General features: G+C 40.3%; 1 protein-coding gene across 4 annotated transcripts in view; it reads right to left on the minus strand.

Moving 5' to 3' along the window:
• The window catches only part of LOC128744111 (E3 ubiquitin-protein ligase NRDP1), a 34,706-nt gene extending 14,157 nt beyond the window's left edge, over positions 1-20,549 (minus strand). The window contains exons 1-2 of one of the 4 annotated variants that reach the window (XM_053840897.1): positions 20,445-20,549; positions 9,568-9,952 (exon numbers count right to left, since the gene is read on the minus strand). In XM_053840897.1, coding sequence (XP_053696872.1) covers positions 9,568-9,657 — 90 coding nt within the window. In that variant the 5' untranslated portion in view covers positions 9,658-9,952; positions 20,445-20,549. Of the gene's footprint in view, positions 1-9,567; positions 9,953-20,193 lie in introns of all 4 variants that reach the window. The other 3 variants (XM_053840896.1, XM_053840894.1, XM_053840895.1) reach the window with 3 other exon arrangements.
• Positions 20,550-24,179: the final 3,630 nt, after the last annotated feature.

Raw genomic sequence — 24,179 nt, forward strand, 5'->3', positions numbered from 1 at the left:
AAAAATGAGAAAAAACAAGAAAAAACATAAAAAATCCAAAAAAATAAAGGAAAAGATAAAAAACGTGACAAAAAAGGAGAAAATATGAGAGCAGACAGCGATAAAACGGAAAAGAAAACAGACGTGACAGAAATAAAAGTAGAGCATGAAAAGAGGAAGCACGGAACAGACAAAAAAAATTTTAGAGCGAAAAAAGACAAAAATCGGATAAAAAAATAACAAAAAAGTGGAAACGGGGCAATTTCCACAAAACGAAACAGGAAAAGAGAAAGAACGAACCTGAAAGCGAGCAATCAGGAGGAAGCAAGCAGACGAAAAACAGAAAAGAGGAAAAACAGAGCTCACAAAAAGGGCGAAAAACTGGACAAGAAGAGAAAAGGAACAAAGAAAGAGCAAACAGCTGACAGAAGGTAGGATAAGGAGAGAAAAACAGGAAAATCGAGACAGGAAACGGAGGACGCAAACAAAAGAAACCAAAAGGGAAAAGAAAAATAGTGAGAGAAACAAGACACCAATAGAGGAAATGAGGAAAACGGGAAAAAGAGATCAGATCGGGATATAAAAGGAGATAGATGGGACAAAAAGTGGGGAAGAAAAAATAATAGGAAAAACGGAAAGCTAAAACGAAAGAGAAAAAGACGAAAAACGGAATATAAAATCGGAAAACCGGAGAGGAGAGGAAAAAAAAGGAAACCAAAAACAAAATAAACATATAACGTCATATATTTGTCAGATTTCCATTTCTCCATCTCGCAAAGAGGTCATTTTTTCTTATTTCAGACAAAATTTTACATCTACATTGAACAAAACTTGCAAGATGTTTCCGGAGAAACTCCCAATCAATCAAATTGATCGCCAGTTTTTGATCAGAGACTTTCGAAACAAAAAAAGAAAAATAAAAAAGCACGAAGGAAAACGTGTATAGAAAACGGTATAGAAAAATAAGAAAAAACACAAGAGAAAAACAAGTGAAGCTGATACGAAAAAAAGAAAGAAAAACGTGATAGAATGGAAGGGAAAACGGAACGTAAAAATAAAAAAAGTAGATAAGAATAAAACGGAAGGGAAAAGAGGGAACACGGAACAAAAAACGTGAAGACTGGACAGAAAAAAATGAAGATAAAAAATAATAAAGAAATCGAAAAAAGTGAGGTTAAACTAGAAAGAACAGAAAAAAATTTCTTAGCATGTTTACGGATGGGTTACCGATGGATCTGGAGGTCCGTCTCCTGCTACTCTCCAGAAAAAGAAACAAAAAGGGAAAAATGCGACAAAGAAAAAAAAGATAGCAGGAAGAAAAACGTGACGAAAACAAACCGTAAAGGAAAAGTGAAAAAAACTAGAGAAAAAAGCTGGCATGAAAAAAAAAGAAATGTGTGATAGAATGGGAGGGAAAACGGGACAAAAATCGAAAAAAAATCGAGAAATCGAGAAAAAACGGGGCATCTGAGAAAGGAAAAACGAATCAGACGAAAACGAAAAACGTGAAGGAAAGAAGATAAAAAGAGTTAGAAAAAAACGTAAACTTTAGGACTTGGAGATGACACAAAACTGGACAAACAGCATAGAAATAAAAATAAAAATCCGCGACAGAGAGAGAGAGAGTGACAGGAAAGGAAGAAACGTAGGACCTAATAAGAGAAAGAACAGGACAGAGGAAAACGAAAAACAGAAAAGCGGAAAAAGAGGAAAATCGAGACCAAAAAATAAGAAAGGTCGAAACGGGCAAGAAAATGTCCAAAAAAACTGAAACAGGGGAAGAGGAAAAACGAACCTAGAAACGGGAAAAAACTGGAATAACGGAAAAACGGAAAATAACAATTAGGACTCAGAAAAAGGGCGATAGGAAAAGAAGAAAAAGTAACAGTGGAAGTAAAAGGAAAAGGACAGAAAAAAGATCGAACAAAAAATCGGATAATGGGACTGAAAAATAAGAAAAGAAAAACAGGAATAACAGATCAAAGAAAACGATAAAACGAATGAGGAAAAGACGTAAAACGAGAGATAGAAAAGGAAAATTGAAGGAAAAAGACAAAAAAAGGGAGCCAAAAACAGTATAAATGTGACAGAAAGAACGGCAAAACGGCAGCAGAAAAAAACGGGGCATCTGAAAAAGGAAAAACGGTACAGACCGAGACAAAAAACGAGAAGGAAAGGAAAGAGTTAGAAAAAGACGAAGACTTTAAACGAAACCTAGGGAAACAGAGAAGAGATGAGACGGAAAACGAGAAAGAATATAACATTAGGAATATAACATAAGGAAAGACGGTGCAGAAAAAAGGAAAATGAGAGAAAAAGGGGAAAAACGGAACAAAAGCAAAAAACATGATTCAAAAATGAAGAAAAAACGGAGCAAAAGGTGGAAAAACGGGACCGGAAAATAGAAAACGCAAAACAAAAAAGAGAATTAAGACGAAAAATGTCAATCCTAATTTCAAGTAAAACTGTCGTGTCTAATTTCGTGACCATATCCGGTTTGAAGTATAACTTCAAGTTCCAATTAGTCCAACCAAACCACGTTTAATTTCGTCGGTGTTCAGTCAGACCGAACCCAGTGACAAAATTCTGATTTCGAGAAAAACGAAGTCAAAGTTTGCTACTCTGTGTCGTTTAAAGCTATAATTGAAAAGAGAAGAGGAAAAAAGAAACAAAATACGAAGAGGCTGGAAAGTGATAAAGACAAAAGAAGAAAAAACATAAAGTGAAGAAAACCTGACAGAAAAGAAGAAAAACCGGGAAAAACAGGGCAAAAAAGGAGAAACGAGAAAAGTAAGAAAATGAAAACGGAAGAGAAAAGGGATAAAACGTAAAAAGAAAACAAAGCGTGACAGAAAAGAAAGAAAAGCAAAGCATAAAAAGAGGAAGCACGGAACAGACGAAGACAATAAACGGAGCAGAAAAGGAGTTAAAAAACGAAGAAACGCAAAAATCGGATAAAAAAACTAAAATAACGAAGAAACGGGGCGAAGAAATACCACAAAACGAAACCGAAAAAGAGAAAGAACGAGCCTGAAAGCGAGTTAAAGCGGAAGCATTCAGACGAAAAACGGAAAAGAGGAAAAACAGGACTCACAAAAAGGGCGAAAAACTAGACAAGAAGAGAAAAGGAACAAAGAAAGAGGAAACAGCGGGCAGAAACAAGGATAAACGAGAGAAAAATAGGAAAAGCGAAACAAGAAACGGAGCGCGAAAACAAAAGAAACCAAAAGGGAAAAGAAAAATAGCGAGAGAAACAAGAAAACCATTAGAGGAAATGAGGAAAACGGGGAAAAGAGATCAAACGGGATATAAAAAGAGATAGATGGGACAAAAAAGTGGAAAATGTGACAGAAGAAAAAATAACAGTAAAAACGGAAAGCTAAAACGAATAAGAAAAAGACGAAAAACGGGAGATAAAACCGGCAAACTGGAGAGGAGAGGAAAGGAAAGAAAGGAAACCATGATAAAAACAAAAGAAGAAAAATAGACCAAAGGAAGAAAAAACATAAAGTGAAGAAAACCTGGACAGAAAAGAAGAAAAAAAGAGTAAAAAAGAAACAAAAAACGAGGAGGCTGGAAAATGATAAAAACAAAAGCAGAAAAATAGACCAAAGGAAGAAAAAACATAAAGTGAAGAAAATCTGGACAGAAAAGAAGAAAAAATGGGACAAAAAAGGGAAAGCTGGAAAAGAAAGAAAATGAAAACGGAAGACAAAAGGTACAAAATGTAAAAAGAAAACAAAGCGCGACAGAAAAGAAAGAAAAGCAGAGCATAAAAAGAGGAAGCAGGGAACAGAGGAGAACAATAAACGGAGTAGAAAAGGAGTTTATAAGCGAAAAGCGTTTAAAAAAAGAAACGCAAAAATCGGATGAAAAACTAAAAAAAAACAAGAAATGGGACGCAAAATTCCACAAAACGAAACAGAAAATGAGAAAGAATGAGCCTGAAAGCGAGCAATCAGGAGGAAGCAAGCAGACGAAAAACGGAAAAGAGGAAAAACAGGACAAGAGAAAAGGAACAAAGAAAGAGAAAATAGCGGGCAGAAAGAAGGATAAACGAGAGAACAATAGGAAAAACGAGACCAGAAACGGAGGACGAAAACAAAAGAAACCAAAAGGGAAAAGAAAAAAATAGCGAAAGAAACAAGAAAACCAAAAGAGGAAACGAGGAAGACGGGAAAAAGAGATCAAACGGAATATAAAAGTAGATGGGACAAAAAAGTGGAAAATGTGACAGAAGAAAAAATAACAGTAAAACCGGAAAGCTAAAACAAATAAGAAAAAGACTAAAAACGGGAGATAAAACCGGCAAACTGGAGAGGAGAGGAAAGGAAAGAAAGGAAACCAAAAACAAAATAAACGTGACCGAAAAGACAAAAAAACGGGGCATCAAAATGAGGAAAAACGGGACAGACGAAAAACTAGATGGAAACGAGGTAAGAAAAAACAGTTAGGAAAAGACGAAAACTGGAAACGAAAAAAGAGAAAAAAAAGAACGGAATACGGGAGACAAAATAACAAAAAATGAGTTAAAAAGCATGAGGCAAGCAGATCTGGAAGTAAGAACAAATGGAATAAAAAATGGAAGGAAAAAGGGAACAATGCAACAAACAACGGTCTTCTACTCTAATAGCCGGCTGTGAAGTCTGTCGATAAGCAAGGGTCATGTCTAAGAAAGACGTTTAAGCCCAAGGCTTTGCTCTACAACAGGAAACACGGGACAGAAAAAAACGAAAACGAAAGGAAAGTGAGAACATAAACCAAGAAAACCGTAAAAGAACGGAAAAAAAGTAAAAAAAAACGGAACAGAAAAAAAGACGTAAAATATCACTTTCAATTTCGAACTTGAAAGTTCAAATTAGTCAAACTACAACCTGGAGAAACGTGGAGAAATGGGCTAGAAAAAAGATAAAACGCAAGAGAGAAGAATGAAAACCAGTATGAAAAAAAACAACAAAAGAAAAGACGTAATCGAATGGAAGGAAAAATGTGAGGTGAAAGGAACAAAGTGGAACAGAAGAAAACAAAAGTGAAAAATAAGGTAAACGAGGCAAAATAACGTTACAGAAAAAGAGGAAGAATGAAGAACGAATGAAGAATGAAGAAAAACGGAATAAAAAATAATAAGTGAAAATATGGAAGCAAAATAAATATAAATAAAATAAAAACAAAATAAAATGGGAAGAGAGAAATGAAAACGGAAGTACAAAAGAAATAAAACGTAAATGTGAAATAAAACGTGACAGAAAAGAAGGAAAAGCCGAATATGATAGGTCCACCTACAGACACAGACTGAGAAAAACGAAAACTGGGACCGAAAAAAAGTTAAAAGGAGTCAGAAAATTTCAGAAACCAGACAGGAAGAGCAGAAAGGGATTGAAAACGGAAGAAAGAAGATAAACGAAACGACTCAGGAAAGAGAAAAGGAACTGAGAAACAGGAGGAAACAGCAAACAGAAGAAGAAACGTAACCGAATGGAAGGAATAATGAGAGGTGAAATGAAAAAAGTGGAACAGAAGAAAACAAAAGTGAAAAATAAGGTAAACGAGGCAAAATCACTTTACAGAAAAAGAGAAAAAATGGAGAAAGAACAAAGGAGAAAAAACGGAATAAAAAAGAATAATTGAAAATATGGCAGCAAAAGAAATATAAAAAAAATAAAAACAACATAAAATGGGAAGAGAGAAATGAAAACGGAAGTATAAAAGAAATAAAACGTAAAAGTGAAATAGAACGTGACAGAAAAGAAGGAAAAGCCGAATATGATAGGTCCACCTACAGACGCAGACTGAGAAAAACGAAAACTGGGACCGAAAAAAAGTTAAAAGGAGTCAGAAAATTTCAGAAACCAGACAGGAAGAGCAGAAAGGGATTGAAAACGGAAGAAAGAAGACAAACGAAACGACTCAGGAAAGAGAAAAGGAACTGAGAAACAGGAGGAAACAGCAAACAGAAGAAGAAACGAAAAGAAGAAACGAAAGCAAACAGAAAAAGAGAAAATAGAAGAAAGAGAAAGAAAAGAAAACCGTGGGAGAAACGAAAAGAGAAAGAAAATAAAAACGGAAGACAAAAGGGATAAAACGCAAAAAGAAAACAAAGCGTGACAGAAAAGAAAGAAAAGCAGAGCATAAAAAGAGGAAGCACGGAACAGACGGAAGCAATGAACGGAGTAGAAATGGAGTTTAAAGCGAAAAAAGACAAAAATCGGATAAAAAAGTGGAAACGGAGCGGATATTACCGCATAACGAAACAGGAAAAGATGAAGAACGGGCCTGAAAGCAAACTAAAGCCGAAGGAAAAAGTCAAAAAACGGAACAGAGGAAAAGCAGGACTCAGAAAAAGGACGAAATATTGGACAGAAAAAGAAACAAAGAAAGAGGAAACAACGGACAAAAAGAAGGATAAGCGAGAGAAAAGCAGAAAAAACGAGGAACGGAGGACAAAAACGAGAGAAAGCCAATAGAGAAAACGAGGTAAACGGGAAAAAGAGATCAAACGGGATATAAAAGGAGATAGATGGGACAAAAAAGTGGAAAATGTGATAAAAGAAAAAATAACAGCAAAAACGGAAAGCTAAAACGAAAGCGAAAAAGACGAAAAACAAGAGATAAAGGAAAAACAGGAGAGGAAAGGAAATAAATGAAGCCAAAAAAACTAAACGTGATAGAAAAGACGAGGGAAAAACGGGGTATCAAAATAAGGAAAAACGATACGAAAAACTAGATGAAAACGAGATAAAAAAAAGTTAAGAAAAGACAAAAAGTGGAAACGAAAAAAAAGGGGTAAAAGATGGAAGACGGGAGAGAAGATAGCAAAAAACGATTAAAAAACAATAAAAAATGGAAACAGGAAATGGAAGATAAAAATGAACATGCAACAGGAAACACGGAACAGAATAAAAGTAAAACGAAAGCAAAGCGAGTGCAAAAACCAAGAAAACCGTACAGAGGAGGAGAAAAAACGGATCAAAAATTGGAAAAACGTGGAACTGAAAAAGAAAATAAAACGAAAAAGAGAATAAAACGATAAATACCACTTCTAATATCAAATTACAAGTTCAAATTAGTCTGCAGAAAAATTGAAGGAATGAACTAGAACAGGTAGGTAAAATATGCGAGAGAAAAGAAAAAAAACTGGCATGAAAAACGAACAAAAGAAAAACGGGACCGGATGGGTGGAAAAATAGGACATGAAAAGAGAAAATAAGTGGATAAGAAAAAACGGAAGTAAAAACGAAGGTAAACGATTCAAAAACAAGGAGATCGGACGGAAATACGATAAAGAACGAAAGATAAGAGAAGAAAAATGAGCAAAAAAAGAAGAATCGTAAAGAAAACGAAGAGAACGAGAAAGAAAATAAGGATAAACTGAACAGAAAATAAGAAACAAACAAAGATGATATAGCGGGCGGAAAAAAGGACAAACGAGACAAGAAAGGGGAAACGGAAAAAGAAAAACCAAATTGGAAAAGAACAGCGAGAAAAAATAAAAAATCAATAGAAGCGAAGCGAAGAAAACGGGCAAATGATGTTAAACGGGATATAAAAGCAGATGGAACAAAAAAGTGGAAAATGTGGTAGAAGAAAAAATAAAATGGACTAAAACCAAAACCTAAAACGGGAGGTAAAAAAGGTGTTCACCATATTAGAGGAAAAGAAAAAAAGGACATAGAAGTTGGAAAACGGGGCAACACAAGAGGGAAACGGAAAATACGAAAAACGAGATGGAAAAAAGATAAAGAGTAAGAAAAAGAGAAAAATTGGAAATGAAAAATAGGGGAAAAGAGAAAAGAAAAAACGAAACACGGAAGAAAATAACAAAAAAAAACGAGTTAAAAAGCTTAAGGAAAACAGAACAGAAAATGGAAGAAAAAAGGTAATAATGAAACCAGAAACCTTTGGGGACAGAAAAAAGGAAAACGAAAAGAAAGCGAATGAAAAAACCAAGGAAACAGTACAGAAAAGGGAATAGGACGAAAAATGTCACTTCTAATTTCAAACTTTCAGTTCAAGTTGGTCAAAACTGCAGAAAAACTAAAAAAATGAACTTGAAAAAGAGGAAAGATACAAGAGAGAAAAAGAAGAAAAACTTATATGCAAAAAAAAGACAAACGAAAGAAGAAGCGCGACCGAATGAGAGGAAAATAGGGACATAAAAAGTGGAAAAGAATAAGACGGAAATGAAAAAGAAGGTAAAAAAAGCAAAAAAAACGAGGATATTAGACTGAAAAAAGATGAAGAATAGAAAATAAAAGAAAAAAAAATGAGTAAAGAAGGAAGAACTCTGAAGAAAACGACTGAGAAAATGAGGATGAACATTGAACTGGACAGAAAAAGAGAAAAATGGTATAAACAAGGAGAAAAAAATTAAAATACGGAAGCAGGAGAATGGAGAAATAGGAATAGAAAAAGAAAAAGACGAGACAGAAAATAAATTGGAGAGAAAGAAATGAAAACGGGAGCCAAAGGGATAAAACGTAAAGAAAGGTTTCTCCGCGCGCAGACCGCAAAAATAAAACCGATAGAGAAAAAGGGAAAACGATGTCAAACGAGAAATAGAACAGAAAAAAAGAAAAGAAAAAGAGTACTAAAGGTAAGAGGCGAAAAACGGGAAATAAAAAAGGCGAGCTGAAGTGGAAAAGGGGAAAAAGGGAGTTAAAAACAGAATAAACATACAGAAAAGACAGAAAACGGGGCATCAAAATTAAGAAAACGGTACAGATGAAGACGAAAAACGACAAGGAAAGAAGGTAGAGTTAGAAAAATACGATAACAGGAAACGAAAAGAAGGGAAAAGAGAGGAAAGGCTGAAAATGGGAAGGAAAATAATAAAAAACGAGTGAAAACAGATGGAAAAAGTTAGTTAGTTTATTTGGATTTTTTAAACGCAAGGCGTTTATTGGAGTCCTTCAATGTTAAATAAATTTCCAATTAATGTCCAATTTTAAGCCAAATCCAAGTCTAATTTAATTACAATTTTGAGTCAAACTTAAACTCTGATTTCGAGTACAATTTTAAGGACAATTTGAATTCCAATTTCAAGTCTAATTTCAAAAGAAATTCCTAGTCTAGTTCGAATACAATTTCATGTTTAATTGCAAGTAAAACTGCCAATCCAAATTACTTCAAATTTAAGTGGTATTTCAAATTCAACTTTAAGTCCAATTTCCAGTTTAATTTGAAGTAAAGATTCGAGAGCAAATTAGTCTAAATTCAAGTCCAATTAAATGCTACATGTTTGGAGACCTATTTCAACACTAATTTTTGGTTTAAGGTCAGGTGCTCCACGCGTTGTCTATGTCCGGGCACGCTAGTGCTAATAAATATCTAATATAGGTATTAACTAGAAGAATGAGGTTCTGTTAAAATAAAAACTAAGGCTGCCTTACAACCCATTCTGCAGTTGTTGAGACACGCTCTCGCATTGGCTGTCAAAATTCGCACACCTGGCTGCTATGTCTTATTTTTTTTGCTCTGACAAAGATTCTCCAACACCGATAAGCGAAGCAACCATCGACGACGATGACGACGACGACGACGACGATGCAAATATCAAAAGGAGAAAGTAAACCGAACACAAAAACTCACCTGCAACGGTTCCTCCAGCACACCGGAACAGATCGGACAGATCAGCTCCTCGTCAACGTCCCCCTGGAAGCGTGTCAGGTCGTAACCCATATCCTTTCTTCCGTAGGGACACCACTGCTGCTGCTGCTAGGCGCTGCAACTGCCTGCTCTTCCGTTCGGTTGAAGTCGCGCGTCCCCCGGCGACTTTCCACTTATGGCTTGTACCACTAATTAGCCCTTCCCGATAAAACCCTTGCCTTTCACTGGTCAACGACTTGCACAATTGGTTTCAGTTCAGAAATTTATTACACTCCAGCTTATCGTATGCAGGTCTCCTCACACTCCGTTAGCTGCTACGGTGTTACTGATGATTATGCACTCTTTTGCTCTTTACCACCAACACACACTGTGCACCGTAGAAACAGAAGAAAAAAACCCGTAAGCCTATCAATTCTTGCGAATAAGAAGGACCAACCAAACCAAACCGAACCGAACGTGGAAGCGAAAGAGTGTGGAAAAGCTCCCGTTGATATTAACTACACCGCGTTAGCGCCCCCTAGGCTTCGTTAAATGAAAAGTTCAAGACCCCGTCGGCATAGGAGGCTAACCGGCCAGCCAGCCAGCCAGCAGCCGGTAGGCAATAAGGCGCAACCAACCGTTGGCAACCACAACGGAGAGCCTTTCGCGGTACCGACCCCAAGCCCAACCGCCCTCGTCCCACCGCGTGCTGGCGAAGCTGGACCTCGTTCGTTCGTTCGATCCCGTTCTCATCTCATCTCATCGTCATTTCTGTGCACTGCACTGCACTGCCTGAGATAGGGTACGTACGATACATTTAGCGCTGTTCTTTTTCTGCCACTGCCCACTGCTTTTATTATGCTTTATTATTATACTTATATTTAGCAATTTCGTTTAATGTGATTAAAACACTTTGTTGATTTTTTTCGTCGTTTTACACTGGTGGTGGTGTGGTTCGCACGGAGGGAAATAAAAAAAGGAGTTTTCGATACATTAAAGACAAGAATATAATAAACGGCTCTTAACATTTCGAAAAATTTGGGTTACGACAACTTCGCACATTTCCCTTTCATTTGACACTGTGTTGTCTAGGAAACAACACAAACTAATCGTCAAAAAAAACTAAGCTCCACCTACACCAGCACTCCTTGACGTAAAACTTTGGTAAAACACCGAATAAATAAATTACAGCGAAGCCGCCGCTTGTCACGTGAAGAATATGAGCCGCGTGTGGGCCTCCCTGTTAGCATTGAGGGGCTTGAATCCAACCTAGGAGAACAGCTGTTAGTGTCAATAGGATTGTAAATAGCAGCAGACTGCCGGAATCTATCGAAAAAAACAGAGGGTCAAGTTCCAAAAACCGAATGCAGCAGACCTAGGCCTTGCTTTGCTTGCGTGCCGCGTGAGCTCCGCAATTCGCGTGAAAAGCGTAAATTTCGGAACTGGCATCAAACGGCGCATTGAAGAGAGCGTATTTGAAATCAAGTAGGCTATCGGTATGTGCCTGGTTACGAAAAATATTGGCAACAAACGTTTGTTATTTTTTTAATACATTTGCTCTTGATTTCTGAAATGTTCACCGACTATACTATTGAAAAATAATTTTGTCTTACCCTGGGTAGTTCATGTAATCAGAAACAGGATCAAAACCCGGTCAGTTTGGTCGCTGATGTATGATACTGGTCAAAATTAAGCATTCATGCTAACAGTAATAAAATACAAATATACAAAAATACAAATACGAAATGAGATGCTTCAAAACGGGAAAACTGTTAAAAATCTGAGATGGTATTTGACGGTCAATATTCTAGAATATTTTATGAAAGCCACTGAAGTATGAGCTTTTGATTGTGATGTGATTTTCTACCACTTTTGAGATAAGCTTGGGATTCATCTTTAAGGTGAAGGTCGTCAGAGTCCAGTTGCTTTTTTACTGATTTCAGTACTTGTTGCCACTATCGTTTTGTTGAGAACAGAGTTGCTAGTAGTAGGTAATAATCTGTTATGAACAATTATGAAACATAGAATTGCGTATCTATTTTTACTGTTGAACTAGATCCGACACTAATTCTATCACCTAAAATGTTGCTTACGGTGAATTTTATTATCAGTGAATTTTATATGTGTATTGGCGACACTCTACGACCTTCAATTTAATAGCGAAAATAATTGGTCAATTTCATGCTCAAATGTTTACGTTGGCACCACTCCATATAAACGTCCGTTCCCTTGGTAACGTACAACCACAGCGAAAAAGTGAAAATATAGTGATGAATATTAATTGGTTACTAATCTCAGTATTTTATGTAATTAATGACCGAAAATTTTATAGAACTTATAGAATGCAATGTTCTTATTACGGCTAGCAGGTTAGTTGAACTAATTTTACATTTTTGTGAAGGTTTCCTGAGTCTATGGGAGCATGTTGGTACACTGAACTGAAGAAGGAAAGGGAAGGGTGATATTCGGTGCTATGCTGACTGCTATAAATGGACTCTGACGACCTTGTCGTTAAATTATTTATTCTTTGAATATTTCAAAGAGTACAGTTAGGTTTGTTCTCAAAATGTTGAACAAATACCAAACTATGTCAATCCCATGTTACAAATAAACACAGGATAGTCTCAGTAGAGATAATACATCAATAAATATTAGATTCGATTAGACCGCAATAACTACCAAACGGAAGATTTTATGGCCCAGAAGAATACTATTGAACAGACGTACAGTTCCGAAGTTATAGTCGGAACAACTTCCGGAATACATATATGGAACTTGAGCATAGAAGCACTTTGAATCATAACAAATACCTAACAAATTTGAATCATACAACCTGTGACCTCTAAGTATCCGGAATTGCAAAACTAGTTCATTTGTCGTTAGGTCATATAAAGTGTCCAGGACCACATTGGTCAACAACCAAGACACGTTCTGGAAGCGTTCCGGGTACGTCCAGAAGAGCGACGAGTTACTGAGTTGAAGCAAACTCAAACTAATAAATCTATACCTATAAAAATGAATTTCTGTCTGTCTCTCGACCTGTATGTTCCTTATAGAATCGAAAACTCCTGAACCGATCGGCGTGAAAATAATTTGTACGGGGCCGAGAAAGCTTCTTATGATGGTTAGAGACACCTCCCCCTAAGAGGGGCGGGCGGCTCCCACACAAATAAAATACAAATTTCCTCATAACTCGAAAACTAATCAAGCAAATGGAACCAAATTCGGCATGGAGGGGATTTTGGAGGCATGATTTTTTCTATGATGAATTAGGACCGCTTACCTTTTTAGGAGGGGGAGCTCCCATACAAATGAAATACAAATTTCCTCATAACTCCAGAACTAATCAAGCAAATGGAACCAAATCTAGCATGTAAGTGTTTTCGCAGGCAATTTTTTTTTCTATGGTGAATTAAGACCCCTCCCCCTTCAATAGTGGGGCGGCTCCTATACAAATGAAATACAAATATCCTCATAACTCGAGCAAATTTGGCATGTGGGGGGTTTTGGAGGCAGGAATTTTTTTATGATTGTTTGAGACCCCTCACTCGTGGTAGGAGGATAAAGACTCTCATAGAAATAAAACAAAAAATTTTGCGTAACTCGAAAACTAATCGAACTCGAGAAATGTTAGACTCTTTCATAAAACATTTGTCAATAACAAGACCACCAAAAACTATCCATACCGCCATCCGGAGTGAGATTGTGCCAATAACCAAAAATGTTTATTTGTGAAAATTTATTATATCTATAGAAACTGGTGACCTAAATTCAAAACGACGATGAAAATAACATATTTATTCATAACTTAGAATGGAACACAGATAATATTAGCAAACTATATAGCCTAAACAGGGTTTCAAAGTTCGCGATCAAAAATACTCGGAAATAACGCTTGTAAAAAATGTCCCCCATTAACTAACTCAAACAAGAAAACGCATCAACTTGCTGTTTTGAAGGCATATAAACTAATCATCTACAATGTATTGAAAGGTTATTATGCGTTGGATAAGTTTTGATTACGAAAATTATATTTTTCGAAACTTTGTACAAGCCATAATGATCGATCCAATTTGTGGATTTCACATATACAACAAAAATACGTCAGTATACACCAGTACACTCACATCCTCTACTATTGAGCACAATATTTTGACAGATTAGATTGCCTCATCCATTTTGGAGCAAACGGCGTCATAGGTCTGCTAAATAATTTAAACTAATTTTTACTTTTTCTCTGGAAATTTCAGATGCTTTGTATAAACACTCAACCAGCAACCAGCTGTTAGAATACAGGACAGTGCGGAGCCAGTGCTACGATCCTATAGACTCTAACAGCCTCTCCCAGCTGAGATTCGAACATACGACGACTGGCTTATTAGACCAGCGTCTTACTTCGAAGCCAACTGGGAGGCTGCCCGGCGGCATTTGCAGGTACCAGCGTAGTGACAAATTCAAGGGAAAATGACACAAATGTGGCAAAGTGGTTCACATGATAAAGGACGGCAAACAAAAGGCGGTGCATGCTACTGAAAAGGAAAACGCGGTCAGTTTCATGGTAAGTCGTGATAGTGATAGAGATAGATTTTTCGATTCCTGCGAAAGTCTGAGGACCCCGGTAGTGATCAACGTTGCGAAGGACGGCCAAAATCTAGTTGCAAAAGAAAAAGGCGTGATCAACGGATACAAATCTTCGTGATAATCTATTATCAGTCAAGAAGCTGGCGGCAGTTGGTGTAGAGGTAGTCATCAAACCTGCTCTTTCAAGGAAAAATGGTGATGTAATAGCATCGGCACCAATGAAAGGAAATCTCTACGAGCTCAACGTCAAGGTGTCTGGAGCCATTGCAAATGTTTGTCATGCAGACCGGAACGAACTATGGCATCGTAGGCTGTGGCATCTAAGCCAAAATGGAATCGCCAAGATCGTGCAAAATAACTTGGCAACCGGTGTGGATTTCAAGCCAGGACCAATTCGATTCTGTGACGCCTGAGCCCGAGCGAAGCGACCCCTCGAGCGTGTTCATTCAGACGTAGGTGGTCCAATTGATCCTCCAGCCTAGGACGGATCAAGATACTTCGTTTCGTTTATCGACGATAAAACACACTTCGCTATGATTTACCTCACGAAGCGGTAGTCGGAAGTTTGCCAAAGGTTTTTGGAGTACGAAGCATTGGTAACTGCCCAGTTTGGGACGCCTATTTCAAAAATAACAGTGGACCAAGGCAGGGAGTATTGTTCGGCAGTGCAGGAAAAGTTCTACAAGGCTAATGGTATTCAAGTTGAAACTACTGTAGGCTATGCGCCTCAACAGAACGGCGGGGCAGAGCGATTCAACAAAACGTTGGTGGACAAAGTAAGAACAATGCTGATAGATTCGTCAATGCCGAAGCAAATGTGGAATGAAGCTGCTCTTGCAGCAGTGTATTTGATCAACCGCAGTCCATCGACAGCCGTGGCGGAAACGGCAACACCGGCTGAATGCTGGATGGGAACAAAGCCAGATCTATCAAAACTTCGTACTTTCGGATGCAAAGCGCATGCAGGAGTTCCGGCTCAGCTTCGTAAGAAGCTGGACGCCAAAAGTCAAGAAGCAAACAACCGTTTCATTGCCATCAAGTGAAACCGAATATGTCGCTTTAAGTGCAGCAACAACAGAAGCCGTTTGGATCAATGGAATTCTGGACGACCTTCATGTAGCCGTCAAGCCTGTAAAAATCTACGAGGACAATCAGGGTTGTGTCTGTATGGCTAAGAATCTCGAAAGCAAGAGGACAAAACATAGTGATGTGAAACATCACGTTATCAGGGATATAGCGTCAAATGGTACTCTGGATATTAGGCCCCTCGGAACCCGTGATCAGCTGGCAGATTTGTTCACAAAGCTTTTGAAAACCACCCGGTTTAAATTGCTGACGTCGAACTTAGGATTGTCGGATTGAACCGGGGTGTTGGACATTGTAACTGTAAGTTTCATCGCAAGCGTGAAGCATCGCTGTTCCGATACCATAGCAACAAGTAAACAACGACGTCGAACATAATACCACGGTTACCGTTATAACAACGATGTTATAAATAGTGAATAGTGAAGTCGGCGTTTTGTCGCTGAAGTGTGATGATAGCCAAACATAAAAATTCTTTGGAATGGATGAAATCAGTAATGAACATGTTAGTAGTGGTACAGTTGGACATATCAATGCAGTCGCTATTCCCGAAATATCGAAAAAGCGAAGGGTCGTGAAAATTACACCGTTGGGGTCTTCGCCATGAAAATGCCACTTATCCGAGAAGGGTCTTGGTGCTGCTTGGTGCTTGGACCATTCACCCCCGCACAAAGCTGACGATGCACAAAACGCTAATCAGACCTGTAGTCTTCTACGGTCTTGAGACAGTAACTTTGTTTACAGAAGACATAAGTGGTGCATTTGCCGTATTTGAACGACAGGTGTTACGGACTATTTTTGGCAGTGTACAAACGAAAAGCGCAGGGACGGAACTGCTTGGAGAAATACCCATCGTACACCTGGCGAACGCGAAAGTTGGGAGACTACGGTGGGCCGGCCACATCGCAAGGATGCCGGAGGTCTGTACAGTGAAATCCGTTCTCTTCAACAACCCCACCAGCAGCAGGAACAGATGGACCCAACGCGCTAGATGGCTTGACCAGAATGAAGCCGATTTGCGTGTGTCGAGACGCGCAACGAATTAGCGAAGAGTAGCCCAGGACCGAGTATTACAGGGAAAAATTCTTGCTTCGGCAAGAGCCACCCCGGTTCTCGGCTGGTAAAGTGTGTGTATGGTTACCTGGAAAGAGCTTCAAACATAGCTCTGGCTTTCTCAAGCTCCTAACCAGTGGCTACTCGAAGATTGGAAATGCTTCATGTACATACTGGAGCAACTTAGCTAGAAGGTGCGAACTTGAGCGCCTGTTCCGCTGGTGAGGGGCGGCTCCAGCAACGTCTGTCTCGGAGTGAGCAGCCGAAGATGCCAAACCCATCAAGGTGGGATCAAGGTATCGCGAACTCGGTATGGTAATAATTTTCGTTTACCACGAAAAACGAAAATCGAAATACGGAACGGATCAATCGGCTGATGAGACGACAAAGAACTTGGACAAAGGAAACTTGGCACCAGGAATGTCTCCGGCACGAGTTGGATTGCTTGCTCGACATCGACTCGGAGTGGAGATAGCTGCTATTCAGGAAGTTCTGCAGTCAAATTCCGGGGAAAAGGAAGCTCCATACAGTAGGCCTTATTGGAAGGCACTTCTTTTAAGTACAATATCTACCATAGTGGCGGAAAATGGGCAGAACATGAGGTTGGTTTCGTAATAAAATAATAGGTCGTAATATGTCGAAAAATGATAAATCCGATAAGGTTGAGTTCTACGACTGACTTGAGAGGACCTAAGGAGAGTACCCAAAACATGACGTGAAAATCATCGTCGGAGATGCAAATGCGCAGATCGGGAGGGAGGGATTCTTTCGTCCAGTCATTGGAAGACATGACCTTCATCTGTCGATGATGTACGGTCTGACTCTGACTCTGATCACTATCTCGTCGTGTGTAACACTCGCCCAAGATTGTCGAATGCTGCGAAAGCTCGCACTGAGAGGACGCTACGTTTTAACATCCACCGGTTAACGGCAGCTGGTGTGGTAGTGGAATACGCCAAAAAGCTTGATCCACCAATCGCAGAAAAACAGGAAGGAAGGAAAGATATAAGTGGGCTGCGGAGGAACCTCCATCCACCAAAAGAAACAACTTCGAGAGAAATGGGTAGGTACAACATCAGAACAGAGAAAGGTATAGCAAAACTGTTCTGTAAACTGAGACCGTTAGTGGAGTCGTTCGTCGGCGTGTTCCAAGCTGGGTCGTTTGTGAGGGGACGGATCACATGTTTACCCTCGTCAGTTATTGGACGAGTTCCGGAACTACAACTTGCAGACTCATCATCTGTTTGTAGACTTTAAGGCAGCGTACGATTCAGTCAAACGAAATGAGCTGTGACAGATAATGCTAGGACATGGTTTTCCGACGAAACCAATCACGCTGATTCGTGCGACGCTGGATGGGTCAAAATTATGCGTCAGAATAGCGGCTGAGACCGCAGCTCCGCTTTCGTGACGTTGGACGGACTGAAACAAGAGGATGCATTGCAATCGATAGTACTGAAGGACCATAATGTGTTCCCCGATTTTGTTTCTATTGAAGTATTCATTTTTGGCAACATAAAATAGATCGCCCGCCAAAAATATGGAAGAATACTAACCATCGCGTTTAATATATGTGAAAGCTCATGATTTTAAGAGCATAAACAAGCATAGATAATAGTGGTTATCGTTTAGAAGGAATGCAAATAATGACTGACTAACGCAGTACTACGCTGCCCATAAATGCATAACAGTCCCATCTGACTTTTCATCACTTTTGAAATAAACCTGGGAATCATCTTTAAATTAACTGTTCTTTCAATATTTCGAACAAAACAGTTATGTTTGTTCCCAAGATATTGAAAAAAATATCAAACTATGTCAGTCCCATATTACAAATAAACGCATAACAGTCACAGTAGTAAAAATATATCAATAAGCATCTCTTTTTAGGAAATACCTGGACCGATTCGACTACAGCAACTACCAAGCGGAAGATTTTATGACCTAGAAGAACACTGTTGAGGAGAATTTGGATTTGATGTGCGATTCCGAAGTTACAGTGAGAACAAGTTCCCGAATATATGGGACTTGAACATAGAAGCACCTTGAATCACAACAAACCCATCATGTGACACCTATAAATACACGGATTTGCAAATCTAGACTATTGGTGGTCGTATAAAGTGTTCAAGACGTCATTGGCCACATCTAAACATGTCCGTGAATGTTCCAGATACCTCTACGGGGATCAGTTTCTTAATTTAACTACAGTCGGTACTCGAAATTGCAAAACTAGTTTGAAATAGCTCATTTGTTGTCACATATAGTGTCCAGGATCACATTGGCCATACTCGGACACGTTCTAGGAGTGTTCCGGACACACAGGAAAGCGACCAGCTTCTAAGTCAAACAAACACCATCGTGCGACCTCACTGTAAACTCAAGATAACAAATTACAGTAAAAAGGTAAAAAGGCCAGGAAGAGATTTGAATCAAAAAGGACATTTTGAACAATTGAATTGAACGAGCACGTGAATTATCAAAACAACAACGACACGTGGTCTTGAAAATACTGCCGAGTCACCGACAACGCAAGGATCAAGGCATGCTGCGACTGTTATGCGTTTATTCTTGTTTATTCAAGCACAAATAAACGCATACCTATCAGTAACTTCGGCAGTTTTTCTAAGTTTTGAAACAATTTTTAGGTCACTTGTGAACAAATTGCTTGTAAAAGTATTCTGTTAAGTACATTCAAGTGATTTTATAACGATTTGGACGATATGTTTCCAAAATCGATTCCATATTACTCTGGACGTGTCTTGCCTTTGCCCAACTATCAAAAAAAATTATTTGAATAGCAGATAAATTAATTTAGAAACAACAATCGGAATCTCCCCGGTAATGTAGACATTAGGCAAATGCTAATCAATACTTTTTGGTTTGTTTGGATAAATGTGTTAATAAAAAAGTGTAAATTTTTCGCGCACGAATGCAACTCCTGTTCCATGGGTGATAGCACAGGCCACGGCCAAAGACTTCAATACTATAAATTCGCCAAAAAACCGGCAATCTTTAACGCCATTCCCTCCGTGCCCAACCGTATCCCATCGGGCATCTATTGCACACACAGGTTTGCACGGTTTGTCTCCTCCGGCCATCCGTGGCAGTCCGAAGCCCGAAGAAACAGGCGCAGGCAGTCAGGCAGGCAGGCAGGCAGGATGGTTGAAACCGGAGCAGCGAAGAACGAACGAACGGGTGGTGGTTGGTGGTTTTGCTACACGATATTCCTTTTCGTTTCCCTCGAACCCACATCCGTCAATCTTCTATCCGCGAACACAAAAGAGTAGCGCAGGCAGCAGCAGCTCAGACACAAACACACATTCGCGGCCAAACGGGTAGCAGGCAGCTCTTTCGCCATATAACCCCCGCTTTCCGCTTGCCTGCTGTCTTCCTGCCACGTCTCGCGCAAACCTACTCTTCTGCTCTGTACTCGCGTCGCGAGATGGCGAGGTACGGACGAACGGACGGACGGACACTACAAAGCTGAAAAACTGGTTACACAATTTAGAGTTTTAGTTGTCCTTTTTTGCAGGTTGCGCTTTCCTTCTTCCTCGGTTTTGTTGGTGGTTGGTTCCTTCTTTGCTACAGCGTCGAAACAGGCGGCCTAGTTTGATTTTCAAGTCCCTTTCTCTTGGCCTTCAGGAGATTGGCTTATGATTGTCTCCCAGATTTCCGACTGCATGCTACATTCGCCCGAATCCAGTTCAAATCACTCTGTTTAGGGGAACATCTGTCTTCGATTGTTATTTCCTTTTCGCGTAAAAAAGGCACTCCCTGAATGTGTCGAAACCCTTTTTTTCTGCCACTACAATCACAATTTAGCAGGGTACTTTCACAACAGGTTCTACCCTAAAATCCCCCATCCGGTTGTCTTATTTTTCACTTCTTCGAGCCACATTTGTAACACACATCAAATTACCGTAAATTGCTCTCGTTTTTCGGTGCAAAACTTTTCACAAAACGCGACAAAACACGCAGCATTAGTAATTGGCCGTCGGGCAAGGCGAAGGCTGGCTAAAACATACAGTTTCGACCCGAATCCATCCTACTGATCCTACTACACTGTACACTTGGTGGTTTGGTTGGCCGGACCAGCGAAAAACTCTTACAAGATCTTCATCACTCGCCTCAGTCCTCACATCAACTACCTACTCTACTACCTGCCATCAGCGATGCAGCGAATGAAAAATATAAGGTAGGTACAGAAAACCAACAACAAAAGCCTCTCAACACCGCTGCTGGCGATTCCGTCCGATTGAAATCTTTGATGAACGAAAATACGAAATATCGTGCATCAGGCAGGCACGCACACACATTCAGTTGGGATGCACCCTACAAATGCACGCGCGTAAACGTCAATCTGTCAGGCGCCGCTGATGTGAATTTCAGTGTGAAGCTGGACACCGACTCTGACAATGGTGAAGTTTTGTGCTGTTTGTACATGCATAAATTTGGTATGATTTAAATGGTATTTGGTATTTTTGCTGAGGTATAAATATTGCTGATTGCAAGGAAAACTGTACCATCCAAAGTGCTATATCGCTCATAAAAGTGCTATTTTACATTAAATCGTTTCGGTTTCTTCGACGCACTTTTTCGTTACATTCCAAGCCAAAAGTGCGCCGAAGAGACCAAAACGATTTAAGCTAAAATAGCACTTTTATGAGCGTATGCGCGCTTGATTGGACAATGTTAAATGCGCAACGTCGACCAGCGAGCTAAACTCAACCCTGGTTGAGTCGACTAACACCGAACGCATACGTCAACCACACCTATCGACCAGCGGAGGGATCGGATGTCTGAATGACGTCTCAATAATACAAACGGAGGCAGAACAAACCTGAACACGAGTGAAACTAGTGCAAAAATTTGTTACTCCTACTTAAATCTAAAGGAAAACTATATTAATAATTATCTCTTTTCTCTTATTTACCTAAATAATTGGTAAGGCACCTACAATTAACTTAAATCTATTAAAATGATGTATAATAACTACTTAAAAAACTAGGAATCTCTGTAAAGCTGAAAATTTAGAAAACCTGCCTAAGTGCTTACGTGCTAAATTTGTTAATTAAAACCTATGAGGTAAAAGTTTGATAAAACGTGTTATCACATGCAAATTATATTAAAATAGTGCTATTATTACTATCTATTAAGGTTTTGCACTGACCAGGAAAAGGTTTATTGAGCATTGTTGAGCGGTAGCAAAGAATCTACTACAGTACCACGTTAGAAGTTAACCTCAAACTAATCTTTGCCCTTCTTAGGGATTTTGTAATTCTCCTTCTTCATCTCCTTCGAATAAAGTCTTCACAAAATCAAAACTTCGAGTTCTATCGCCAACAAATTTACAAAATCCTGTATCGGGAAAGAGGAATGGCGAGTCGAAAAACTAGCGACGGTTCCCAGAAGCAACGATCCCCCGGTGCGAAGGGTAGTTCAACCAATGTTGGTGGTATGTATGCGGGCAACGTGAACCATCCGGAAATGGTAAATCATCCGGAGACGATGAGACAGTTGGAGAGTGTCGTCCAGCCTGATCCGAAGCTTCAGCTGGTGTCGGCAGTACCAGAAACGGTAGTCCAACCTCCAAGTGGGTCTTATTCGACGGTCGCAGTTGCACCTCCCCCCCCCCTAGCCAACAGGTAACCCTTACCGAAACGGTGAGTACCGCAAAAGGAGCTATTCCCAAAACTCCCACAGCACAAATTAGTGCGAAACAGGATAAAAATAAACGAATATCAGTCCCTGCCATCATTACGACTAACATCTTCGTTCGTGAAAACCGAGTCAGGCAAAATCGCGTCGCGTTCGCAAAAATCAAGTCAGTAGTTGCGGATTATGCGATGATCCCGACAATATCAGAATGGTACAGTGTGACGAATGCAATTCGTGGTACCATTTCTCGTGTGTCGATGTGAGTCAGTCAGTGGAGGAGACAAGCTGGTCGTGCCCCAGATGTGCAAGTGAGTTTAAAATTAAGACCCCCAGTGCAGTGCAGACAGGAAAAAGTGCCACTGTTATCCAGGAAAGTACAAAGCAGCTGTCGCAGCACAATCCACTCCCCATCGATGCAGTTGCGGTCAAATAGACTGGAAAGTCGAGCAAGCGTAGCGATAAAAAGAGAATCGAGCTACAATTGCAGAAACTCAAGGAGGAGAGGAAATGCCAGTTGCAGTATTTGGATCAGAAGTATAGCTTGCTGCAAGAATTGGACAGCGAGACTTCATCCCAGGCCAGCGATCCGGATTCCATTCTGGAGAATGCGTCGAAAGTACAGCAGTGGATTGATAACACGGAGAAGTGTGGTGATGATTCCGGCCTCCCCGATGCAGATCCGGAAGACGAACGGGTACCGAACAAATCACAGTAACTCCAGGTAGTCAGGTTTCCACCACAAGCGCCACAGATAGGAGCCGTCAACGACGTTGAGAAGGCTCAACAAATCAACAATCAGTTGATTATCGACCGACGAGGTCCGCCCGTAGTTAAAACGGACATATCATCCAGGAACGTTCAAAGTAACAGGTGTACCCTTCCGCGACCGCGAGATGGCCTTTCGGAAGCTGAAGGTATTTCGGCGCTTACAATTTCCGAGTTGTGGAAACAGTGGTGCGATAGGTTTCTACCCCCTGTAGACCAGAACAGAGCCATCGACCGACAAATTCCACCGATAAATACACGTGATGAACCCGCACCAACGCACCGCCCTGAGGTGCCTGCGCCACCTGTGAGCCGGAGCATTATCAGAACCTTCGCTGAGGGAGAATTCATCCCTGGACAAGGATCTACTCCAGTCCCTCAAACACAGCGTAGGAATACACCACCGGCGGTTGGGATCGAAGGTGAAAACACTGTGTACCTGTTGAACCGGAGTCAACTGGCTGCCAGACAGGCCGTTTCAAAAGATTTACCGGATTTTGGCGGAACACCAGAAGACTGGCCACTCTTTTTCTTGATTTTCAATTCGTCCACACAGCTCTGTGTGGACAGCAGATCGATGGCGCTACGACGGTGGGAATGCCTCGATCGGCGAATGCAGAAGGATGCGAATCTAGCACTGGCGCTAAACGCGAAAGTGAACGATTATTTGGCCAAAGACTATATCAGGAAACTCTCAGCAAAGGAACTAGAGATGAGACGTGACCGAGTTTGGTACCTTCCGATGTTTCCTGTAGTCAATCCCAACAAACTCGGCAAAACAAGGCTTGTTTGGGATGCGGCAGCGACTTCGTACGGAGTGTCTTTGAATTCCGTGCTTCTCAAAGGACCCGATCAGTTGACCTCTCTCCTATCGGTCCTAGTAAGGTTTCGGGAGTTTCGTGTGGCTGTCTCCGGGGACATCCGGGAAATGTTCCATCAAGTGCGGATGAGATCGGAGGATCAGCACTGCCAACGCTTCCTGTGGAAGGAGAATGAAGCAGACACAGCTCCCAGCACGTACGTCATGCAAGTAATGTCGTTCGGCGCGAGCTGCTCTCCAAGCACCACTCAGTATGTTAAAAACACCCACGCGATGCGATTTGAGCAGGAGTATCCAGAAGCCGTCCATGCCATTGTTCATCAGCATTACGTGGACGACATGCTGGTCAGTGCTGAGACAGTGGAGAATGCAATCCAGCTGGCGACGGATGTGAAGAGAATCCACGAATCTGGTGGGTTTGAAATACGAAATTGGGTGTCCAACTCACCGGCGGTAAGTGCTGCGCTAGATGGAGAAGAAACCGAGGAGAAAAACCTGAGCATTGGAGAAGCAGATACCACCGAAAAAGTGCTCGGAATGTGGTGGAACACTGCAGCGGACTGCTTTACATACAAGCTGTCTTCCCGCCATGAAGCTGACCTGCTCTCTGGGCGTAAACGGCCTACAAAGCGCGAAGTGCTGAGGACTTTGA

This window comes from Sabethes cyaneus, chromosome 3, assembly GCF_943734655.1.
Source record: "Sabethes cyaneus chromosome 3, idSabCyanKW18_F2, whole genome shotgun sequence".
Taxonomy (NCBI): Eukaryota; Metazoa; Arthropoda; class Insecta; order Diptera; family Culicidae; genus Sabethes; species Sabethes cyaneus.